The 11,406-nt window shown below is 39.7% G+C and overlaps 1 protein-coding gene across 1 annotated transcript in view; it reads left to right on the top strand.

Moving 5' to 3' along the window:
* Positions 1-4,975: 4,975 nt before the first annotated feature.
* ITGA1 (integrin subunit alpha 1) overlaps positions 4,976-11,406 on the top strand; it is a 65,701-nt gene continuing 59,270 nt past the window's right edge. The window contains exons 1-2 of the mRNA XM_057403070.1: positions 4,976-5,773; positions 6,984-7,074. Of these exons, the coding sequence (XP_057259053.1) occupies positions 5,048-5,773; positions 6,984-7,074 (817 nt within the window). The 5' untranslated portion in view covers positions 4,976-5,047. The remainder of the gene's footprint in view (positions 5,774-6,983; positions 7,075-11,406) is intronic.

Genomic DNA, 11,406 nt, shown 5'->3' with positions numbered 1-11,406 from the left:
ATCGTCAAAATGCGGGCGACAGCAAGTGGGGAAAAGGCTTTTTCTCTCTTCACTCTGTGCTTATTGTGCAAGAAAGAACAGATACAGGAAAATGTGAAAATCTGAATGTAGTACTTGGTGTGCCACATTTAGGTCATTTTTCACAGATTACTTTATTACTCTTCACTGTGATAGTCTCCAAAATATGCTTTTGTTTCTGTTCCTTCATAAAAGGAGGCTTTGTAAAGTGGCAACAACTTAGTGGACCACAGCTTCCCCTCAGAGCTGCAAAGTTGCCACTGGTACTGCTGACAGATAACTTCATCAATGACAAAAAGGTTGGATAGAAAAACATCTAAAGGGTGGGTTCCATTTAGATCTGTCAGGAGCTTACTAGCTTTTGTTGAGGTTTTTTTGTTTGTATACTTGTTTTTTTCTTTTTTAAAAAGTTGTGAAATATAATACACTAAGAAGTATGAGGTGGCATTACAGACACCAGGAATAGGATTCAAATTGTCTCAGATAAATAAGAGAAATAGTCCTGCATAAACAAGTCAAAATGTCATAAAAATAAGGACAATGAGTTTTAGAATTACTATGGAAAAATAAATAAATGTGAATTATATGCTCCTCTCTCTTTAAAAAAGAAAAAAAAAAAAAGGCAAATAATCTGCCATGTACTACCAGACAAAAACAACCTAGAATAAAGGAGGTGCATAGAGCTGTATGTTTGTGTATTTACAGAGTTGCGTATTTTTTTAATTCAACTTGGTGAGAACTCTGAGAATCCTCAGTACAGGAAGTTTGACAGATGCAGACAAACAGGCAGATGTGCACAGAGAAGTGACAAGCCTGATAAGGGCTGATAAAAATGATGTATGAAGAAAGACTGAATGAGTTAGGCTTCTTTATCTACAAGAGAAAAAAGTAAGGGCAAAATGTTGATAATTTAAAATGCATATTTTTAACACAGTATTATTAATGAGAATATTCTTCCAATGTCAATGTTTTCTATCTTTGTTTTGTGAAAGCACTTGATTGTGACTTTCTCTATCGCATATATTAATTTATCAAGAGACTGATGAATAGTTGGCTCTCCATGTCCAACAAAGGACAAGAGAAAATCAATGCAACACACTGTGGGAGGAAAAAAAAAAAACACAACAACACCACCAAAAAAAAAAACCAAAACACCAAAAAAAAAAACTTGGCTAATATTTAGAAGAACTTTATTACTCTTCAGGTAGTGAACTGCTAGAACAGGCTACCAAAAAAACTCCATCCCTGCATAATCTCCTTCACTAAAAGTTTTGATGAAGTTGGATAAACACCTATGAGGGATGGTTCAGATTTACTTCACCTTGCCTCGGTGTAAGTGGTTTGACTACAGATCCAGCCCTCTGTTTCAACAGAAAAAGAAGGAAGAAACCAGTTCAAAGGGTTCCATTAGTTTTACTTTTAGTTTTACACATAGCCTGTCTGCTCCTGGGATTTTTTCTTCATTGGTGATGATCACATTGTTGGTACTGATTAAAGAGTACTTGTCTTTATAATAGAAAAGACCAGTAATCACAGAAACAGAACTGTATGCAGAAAATGAAGTGGTCTCTGTCCAGAGTCTGCAAAGGTAGAACAGACACATAAAGTGATAAAGGGGAAAACCACATTTTCACCAGTTTCTCTCCCCATCTTTATCTCTTCTTTTGCTCCTGCAACATTATGCCCAACATTTCTAAGCAAATTTCCACCTATATTTGAGGCTCTTTCCCCCTAGTCTTTCTTATCTAGGACTTCAGTGTTGTTTGCATGAATTCTACCTAAATTGGTTACAATGCAGGGAGAAAAGGCTTCCTATGAACATGACCTCTCCTTGTTTAAAATCTTACCCAACCCATCTTCATAAAGCAGCTGATTAAGACTGGGAGATGTATGGCAGTCTGTCCCACATGTTTTCAAAATAATCTCACAAAACCAGCATGGCTCCAAAATCCCTGTGAATGTATGCTATCACCATTTTTGTCTTCTGCTGTGCTTAAGAAGGTCAGAAAATGAATGCCAAATTGCTGCAATAATTACACCTATAACACTGTTTTTAAAAAGTGATATATGGCAAGATATTACACATTTAAGACTATGGCACTTAGTCTTAAACTTTTACGAAGACATTAAAACTATATGTAGAGTTAAAAGTACCCACTTGTTTTGGCTCTACTGGACATTAGCAAAATTAGTATAAATTTACAAACAGTTACATGGTTCTTGAAATGTTCTTTTTCATATACTGCTCATTCTTTGACATAATCGAAAAAGTACAATATCCACTACTTACTTTTTACCAGAGAAGGTGAAGTACCATCACTAGTAAATGCTTTCCTTTGTAAGTTGACAATGGTCTTGCTAACTGTGGATACATCATTGAAGTTCACAGTTGCCACTAAATACTTACAGATCACTGTTCATAACTGGATGAAATCTTATGGTGATTTGTTGGAGAAGGAACTTCTCAAACAAAGCCCAGAAAGCCATCTCAAAATATGTCCCCTTCTGTCAATTTATTATGTTGAGAGGCAACTTTGTTGCAAGGTGGTGGCTCTTTCTTCTTGGTTGTTTCTTTTTTTTTTAATGGTTGGGGGAGTGGGTGGCTTTCTTGTCATGCAGCAAGTCAGCTGCTTTTATGAACTGAATGTTTATTTCCTACTGGATGGTACTGGATGCCAACTTGCAACCTTTATTGTAAACATATGGCTTTTTCAGGGTTGTGAGGTTGCTTGTAAAAATTTGACTGGAACCAACAATACATAGCAGCAAACTGGGGGGGGGGGGGTATAAGATGGAAGGTAAATATGCACTACAGCTAATTTTTCTTGAAAGAATAGCATGATGTCAACCCTTGTAATATTATATTTGCAAATAAGAAAATTCACTGTAAATTCACCATGCAACATTTACATAGATAAGTGAAAGGAAGTCTTAACAAAAAGCTGAATGCATGCTCTCTGCCTAAGCCACACAGTACTAATTCAAAATTATAAGTATGTACAAGCCCAAATTAAACAAACAGTTATTTATACATGTGCTTATGTTATATCCCCTTGGGTGGCCCAGCTTCCGCCTGTGAAACTATTCATGCTAACAGAGTTAAGCATGTGTACTCACAGGAAGAAAGTCTGAGGTCTGATATGTAATCCTATTATGTAATATCTGATAAAATTGTTTTTACATCAGTATCAAGCTTAGAAACAAGGAACACACATTACAGGGCCAGATCTGAGTTCAATGTCCCTTCACAATTGACAAGTGCTACATTCTTGAGACAAAATTTATGAATGCTATAATGGGAGATATGAGATTTTTGCTCACAGTAGCCTTGTATCTCATTAAATCCTTGAATCTGAAGGCTTTCCAATTCAGCAATTTCTGTAATCTACAGTGAGGTGGGTTTTGTTTATTTGTGGGTTTTGATTTTTGATTGTGTTTTGTTTTTTGTTTTTTGTTGGGGTTTCTTTCAGGGTGGTGGTTCATTTTTCAGAAAAAAAAAAAAACAGAAATAACTAGAAAAAATCAGAAACTTCCTTTTAACAATTCTAAATTTGCCACTTTCTCATCTCTGAGAGGATGTCCTCTTGCTTTTCGGTTATCATACTAAGTGTGTAGACATTCCAAACTTACTGTATCTGTTCTGGTTGCCTTGATACAGTCAGTCATCACGGCATGTTAGTTTGCCTACTTTCTCAATTTATTTTGTTGTTTTGAATCATTCTTTATTTTTTTTTCCATTCTCCATTATCTTCCTCATTTTTCCTGAATTTACAACATTCATTCTGAAATGGTGCTTTCAGTGTCATACACAGCTTCAAAATAAGCTGCACTACTTGCACAATGATGTTACATTTATTATTATTCCTAGGTTGTTAAATTTGTCCAGGCTGTAAATTGAGCTGCGTAGTTACTGGTCACGTCTCTTTTTCATGCAAGTACCACTGAACTAATCTGTGTGGTTTTTCAAGGCATGCTACTTACATCTGTCATCACCAAACTTTGTTTGAAATGTGCCTATCTACTCCTGAAGCTTCTCAAACTGTCTTATTCTAAGTAACCAGTAGACACAGGAAGCAGGTGAAGTTTCAGTACAGGCCAAAGTGTAACTCAGAAGTTTAACCGGAAACCTTTAAGCCGAAGTTCAGTTCAAAAGTAATGTCAAAGTAATAGCTCAGGCGGTGGCTTTGCTCTCCTCGCTGGAACGCACCAGCCGCTGTCCGGTACCACCCGGCCCTGCCGGGCTCTGAGGCACCGCGGCTGCACTGCCGCGCCCTTTTACCCGTCCCGTCGTTCCCGGTCTGTAGCCATCACCTTCCACAACTACTTAGTTTTGGGGATGTTCCTCTCTTCTCCAACGTAAGGGGACGTGTAAGGAACCTCTGTAAGTCTGAATCGCGGACGGACCACTGCAGGCTCCGACACACCCCCTACCCCCGCCGCCTTCAAGAGAGGCCACACCAAGGCACAGCCCGCCCACAACACACGGGAGCATCCGGACGGCTTCTAGTCCCGGCCGCACAAAGTTTCTCGCGGAGCTCTCCGAGCCTGCGAGACCCCCGACTTGCGGCATCCCCCACTTCAGCACCCCACACGCGCCTCAGACACCACTCCTACTCACAGGCACGCGGGAAACACCCGTGCGCATGCGTGCCAGCGCAAATAGTAAGCGGCTGGGCCCGTACGCGGCCAGCCGGAGCTGATGAGGACTGACTGTGCGCATGCGCCGTGGGACGGCGGAGTGCTGCGCACGCTCGCCGGGAGGCCGGCTGTTCGTGTTCCGAGGGGCCGCCGCACTTCAGGCTCGGCCTAGGCTTTGCCGCGGGTGTGTGGCAGGCCGGTGTACCTCACGGGTTGAGGGAGGCAGCCAGCCAGCCAGCCAGCCAGCCAGCCAGCCAGCCAGCCAGCCAGCTAGCTAGCGGGAGTGTGCGGATTCCGCCGGGTCCCGCCGTCAGGCCTCCCGGGACAGGACCGCTGGCCGCTGCCGCTGAGGGAAAGTTGTGGGGACCTGTCGGCGCAAGGGACCGCCAGGATGAAGCTGGTGAGGAAGGACCTGGAAAAGGACAATGCGGGGCAGGTGACGCTGATCCCCGAGGAGCCCGAGGACATGTGGCACACCTACAATCTGCTGCAGGTGGGTGACAGCCTGCGGGCCTCCACCATTCGGAAAGTGCAGACCGAGTCATCCACGGGCAGCGTGGGCAGCAACCGCATCCGCACCACCCTTACCCTCTGTGTGGAGGCCATCGACTTTGACTCGCAGGCTTGCCAGCTGCGGGTCAAGGGCACTAACATCCAAGAGAATGAGTATGTCAAGATGGGGGCCTACCACACCATCGAGCTGGAGCCCAACCGGCAGTTCACTTTGGCAAAGAAGCAGTGGGACAGTGTGGTGCTGGAGCGCATCGAGCAGGCCTGCGATCCAGCGTGGAGCGCTGATGTGGCAGCTGTGGTCATGCAGGAGGGGTTGGCTAACGTCTGCCTGGTCACTCCAAGCATGACGCTTACCCGTGCCAAGGTGGAGGTGAACATCCCTCGCAAGCGGAAAGGGAACTGCAGTCAGCACGACCGAGCCCTGGAGAGGTTTTACGAGCAGGTGATGCAAGCCATCCAGCGGCATATCAACTTTGAGGTGGTGAAGTGTGTACTGGTGGCTAGCCCAGGCTTCGTGCGGGAGCAGTTTTGTGACTACATGTTTCAGCAGGCAGTCAAGACTGACAACAAGCTTCTGCTGGAGAACAGATCCAAGTTCTTACAGGTAAGGAGCTAAACAGTCTTCAGAGTGGGTAGAAAGGCTTAAGAGCTGCCTTTGATAATAGAAGATCATTACAAGGGTGATGGGAAATAATAAACTTGAGAAAATAAATTCATGTCTGAGCATCATAAGAAAATTATTGAAATTATTCTCATGCCTCCCAAACTGTAAGGTAGTTATGCAAGATACAGGGATGGTTCTAGGATACCTTAGGATATCTTAATATGAAGTAGAGAAAGTATTAAATATTTCATGCACTGTATAAAGACATATTTCATTTTCAACTAAGAGTGAAATAAAAGTTGGGAAACAATTTAACTGTAGTGTTGAACTGACATACTGTATATCATACATATTTTTTGCTTTTTGACAAAGCAAAATGACAGCTTTTTTAAAAACCTTTTTCTTTAAAAAACCTTTTTTTTACCACTTACACAGTTGTGGTATAGTTTAGTAGTTCTGTTGTTATTTTTGTACTGCATGGTTAAATATTCTGCAGACCATAGCATTTCTTCCTCTTCCTTAGTCATATCATTGGTTGAGTGGGGTTTTTTGCCTGTCATTGGAATAGGCAAACTTGGAGCCTAAAATAAGTTTTCCTTTTCATAAGGATACTAGAATAGTTTTTTGAGTTGGCTTGTAATTTACACTTGCGAAAGGCTGGCAGGGGAGAGTAGAGTGAGCTGTGTCCCAGTGTGCAATGGTCACAGTTATGTAGAAGACACATTGCACCAAGAAGCCTCCTTTTGCATTTATAGCAAAGTGATAATAGTAAGTGTGAAAAGTTTTAATGTACTTCACAGCTTAGCAAGCATAGTAGCTATGCAGTTTTTCAAAACTTGATGCTTCTGTACTTATGTCAGTAGTGTTTAGAGGTCTTCTGCTTCTTGAATGTTTTAAAAAGAAGGTCCGTAAACCTTAATTCATAGTAGTTTCAAGTAGCTTGGGGACTGTCTGCAATAGCTTGCATATTTAACCCAGGCTTTGAATAAGAGGAGCAGCTTCCCTGCACTTCTTAAAATATATTTTAAGGGATTAGACACATGTTTTGGGTTGCAGGAAAGATCCTTTAAGAAAAGAATCAGGTAGGTTTCAAGAAAGAGATATAGTGGAAGTTGTTTATGATTGGCTAATAAAAATGTCCTTTATATTAAAAAAAAACCCAAACCAAATAAAACCAAACAACCAAACCTTTGACTTTTTTTTACCTTAGGTCCATTCTTCTTCAGGACACAAATACGCACTGAAGGAAGCCCTCTGCGACCCAGCTGTAACTAGCCGTCTCTCTGACACTAAGGCAGCTGGTGAGGTCAAAGCCTTAGATGACTTCTATAAAATGCTGCAGCATGAGCCTGACCGGGCTTTTTATGGTGTAAAACAAGTGGAGAAGGCCAATGAAGCTATGGCCATCGATACCTTGCTGATCAGTGATGAGCTTTTTCGGCACCAGGATGTGGCTACACGTGCTCGATATGTTAAGTTGGTAGACAGCGTACGGGAAAACATGGGCACAGTACGCATTTTCTCCAGCCTTCATGTGTCTGGAGAGCAGCTTGGCCAGCTGACAGGGGTGGCAGCCATTCTGCGCTTTCCTGTTGCTGAGCTCTCTGACCAGGAAGATGAATCTAGCTCTGAAGAGGATTGATAACAGTGACTTCATTTCCAAGTCATGTTGAAATGGCATTAAAGGCTCTCCCTTCCTAAATATGGTGTGCAGATGTGTAATGACATGTAATTTTAAGTTTTTGATGGTATTTTGTACAGTACATAGCTCTGCTCAGCACACTAATGCATAATGATTATTGGTTCTGTGGTAATGATTATTGGCATACTGTGCATTAGAGCTGGCTGTTTTTGCAAGCTACACCTTGGACCTCCAGCAGTACAAGAAACTGATTTGACTCCCCAAAGTTGCTCATTCTGTATGTTGAGGCAGATTGGCAGCTTAGTGTTTTGGAATGTGTATGAAAAGATAATAAACTAAGAGGAAGAAAATATGTCAGACCGTCTATTTCTATTCAAGTGCTTGAAAAGAGTATTGCAGAACAAATATAAACTTCATGCAAGACCCAGGAGAGCTGTGCTTGATCTTCTTGGGAATTCAGCATTCTTCCTAAGATGTGGCAAAGGAATGGGATCAACAAAATCTGTAGGGGGTTTTGTGGTGTTATGCGTCTAACCACTTAAATACTCCTGTAAAACACTTGAAACAATCTTTCACAAACCAGACCCTTTAAATTAACCACTTCCTTCGTAATATCATAGTAGATGCAAGACAAACTGTGAATCTCAGTGCACTGATTTTGATTGTCTTTCTGAATGCTGTTACCTTTGGAGATTGTCTTGGAGGCTAGCAAGGTATGGTGTATCTTGTAATTGACTGTATTCTCAAATTTGCATTTTAGCACCTAGTTCTGACAAGGTATATGAAAAGGCTTACAAAATCAGGGCCCTAGTTTACATGGGGAATCTTCTGATAGGAAATAGTTCATAATCTGATATTTTTCTATTTGTGAACCTCTTTAAAAACATACGTAAGCTGTGATACAGAGGTAAAGATTTATACATTTAACTTTAGCTTAAGGTAATGAGAACTGGAAAAATCAAAATTACTTTTCTAGTTATTTGATATGCTCAAAGTACTGAGCTACTGTGAGTTTTGTTTCTTTACTGGACTATAAATTTTAGACTGAGGAAGCATAATCTACTTTCAGATTCTGAAATATGTTCAGTTTAAACCAATGCTTTATGGTGTAGGTTGTATATGTAGCTAGGTATTCCTTTTTTAAATGTGATGGGAGAGGGGGAGCAGGAAAGACTTGCCAAAATTAAATTTCATTTAAGCAAGCCATGGAATACTTGCAGAATATGGAAATGGACAAAACAATGGAAGATGAAAAGCACTAAGACTTTGGGTGGAATAATTTTAGGAAAAGCATTTCTAATGGTACTCCCGTATGCTGATGGGTGCCAGCCCTGTGAATTTGATACTATCTTTTGCTAGCTGAAACATCTGCCTACACTCCTTTATAGAGAAGTACTTTTGAGTTAAAAGCTATCTTCCCCATCATACAAAGAGTCTGTAAGGAATGCGTGAGCAGAACTTAAATTAGAGCTGGACTTTTACCACTTTGATTCTTCTCTCACTGAAGACAAGCCCAGTAAGATGGTTGTTTAGAGTCAGCTTGTGCAGATATATTATTTAGCTTTATGTTTTTTGTCTGGAATGGTTTTGAATGCCAGAAGTCATAAGGTGCTCAGGCAGGCTTCCTTCAGCAGTTAGGACTGGTTAAATTTCTTTTTTTTTTTTTTTTTTTAATATGCCTAGGTAGATTTGCCAGCTAGAAATTCCTGATTCCTGCTATGTACAGAGTTAAATATAAAGAACATATGAAGCAGGTAAAATAATATGACCTTCAAATGCTACTTAGGTAAGCAAATTATGGCTTCAATCAGACTCATAATGCCTAAACTATGGGTTTAATTTCTTTAAAATAGACCGGTATGCTAGTGTTTCCCTTCTTTTAAGTAATGTGCATTTGTTGCAATTGCACACAAATTATACTTACATTCAAAATTGTAGTACCCCAGGGGATTCTTGGTTTTAATTCTCAGTAAACTGAGAGACAAATTGAACTGTTCCTTGGCTGTAGAATGTTTTGCTATTTTATGAGATGGTAATTACAATTTAAACAAAAAATTCTGAAGATTTTTTGCAGTGCACTATAATAAGGTTACAATGAAAATTCTGCAAGTCTTGTTTTGTGCTTGTGGTAGTGTCTCCAAGGAAAAAAGCAGCCGTTTTGCTGCTTTTTGGGTTTGATTTTTTTTTCTAGGTGTAATAGCAAACATCTGGAAAAAAGTATGTTCACAGTGATTCTCTGAATTATTTACACTAAGAATTAAAATCCTGCACTGAGTTTACAATTTATTAATTTATTTTTTTTTTATTTTTTTTTAGCTATTGCTGCCATGGCATTAAGCCAGTGAAAGAAAAAAAAAAAAACATTTAGTTGCCCATAGTATGGAAGGGTGGGATTTTCTTTTTTGGTAAGCATTTTTGTAATAAAATAAATATAAAGTCACTAGGTAGACAAATGCTTCCTGTTTCAGGAAACAGCTTAGGGGCTTGGTATTGAAAGTAGTCTGTGTTCAGTAGTTGCAGATGCTTGACCTGGCAAAGTTTCAGGGTTGCTGGTATCTTTTACATTTAAAGGAATTTTGAATAGTTAAGAGAAGTCCGTATTGACAAAAATGCTTGCTTAAGACAGCCCTTAATATCTGTGTGTAGATAACACCTACACAGAAGATGGATGTTATCTGCAGATCAAATGAGGAAGTGCTGAAGCCATGGGAAATTTTTTTTGTGTGTCTTTGGAAGTAAACATGCATGAGCTAAAAGCTGTCCACAGCATGAAAATTGTTCACTTGCGCCATGAAGTATTTAGTAATTTTGAACAGTATCTCAACATATTTTCTGATTATGTTCTGACAAATTTTGTGAATTAGTAGCATGGTTTACCTTTCCATTTTTCATTTTTCAAAGTAAATGAATACATCCTGGAGGAAGAAAACTGAAATCAGCCTGATCCTCAACCCTGCTGTGCTCTTCAAAGATTCAAATAAATTAATTGATTTAGGTCATAAAACTCCTCTTGCAAACTCATACTTGGAGAAGGCCCCAATTAGTTAGTTTTGTCATCTTTTTGATTTAAGTTCAATTACTACATAGTATTTTTGGTGGTTGTTTACCAACTTTGTTGCAAAACATGAGGTCAACTTCAGCAACAGACCAAAATAATCCTTCTAGTTACAAAGCAAAACTAAAAAACCTTTCAGTAAAACTGTGAAGCATTTTACAGTATCTAACCTAGGGAATTCCTCATCTCCCTCCTCCTGTCTTTACCCTCTTACTGGTAATAAATGATTTTTTGGCCACTACCTGGCCACCAGTGTAACAAAAGCCCATAGCTCTTCAGCTTAATTTGATAGATAACTAGCATGATATTTTTAAAATCATGTGAATGTCTTAAATAATTTTCCTTTACTACTTCTTTCTCAAAGGTTAAGTAGCCCTGAACATTAAACCCGTCTTACTTGCCCTTTTTAAATTTCTCAGTTTAACTTCTGGGCTGCTGACCTTGGTTTTCCATTTTCTGTGAGGGTGTGTTATAGCAACATTCTTGTTTGATTTGTAGCTTAAGCTTCTCTAATTCCTTTCTGAGGCTGCCTTATCCATCCAGCAAACGTGCCCAGTTTCATAGAGACAAAGTGGGAATAAATGGTGCACTCATGCATGTGATCTTTTCTAGTCACCCAGTCCAGTAATTTTTTTCTCAGATTTTCATATCTCTAACTTTGTAAAGAAGAAAAGCCTGTTTCACAAAGGAATAGATGTCTAGCTTTGCAGGAAGCAGCGTTCTTGGAAAGTTTACACTATTGTTTTACTTGAAGCCACATTTGTGCTGTGTGTGGTCCATTGCTTTTACAAAAAAATCTAAGAATGCAATTTTTAAAATGCAAAACTGCAATTCAGAATCCTTGTTTGTAACCCAAAATTGGAATTCCTGCAAGACATGTAATAGCAAAGAAACAGAGGGACTTAAGAAAACTACTTATCTATGTCCTTTTTTCCC

The sequence above is a fragment of the Pezoporus wallicus genome, unplaced genomic scaffold, assembly GCF_028554395.1.
Source record: "Pezoporus wallicus isolate ANWC-B61680 ecotype Strahan unplaced genomic scaffold, APGP_CSIRO_Pwel_v1 contig_2997, whole genome shotgun sequence".
In the NCBI taxonomy this organism is placed as follows: Eukaryota; Metazoa; Chordata; class Aves; order Psittaciformes; family Psittacidae; genus Pezoporus; species Pezoporus wallicus.
The sequence above is the reverse complement of the archived record's forward strand: the minus strand, read 5'-3'. Positions and strand labels throughout refer to the sequence as shown.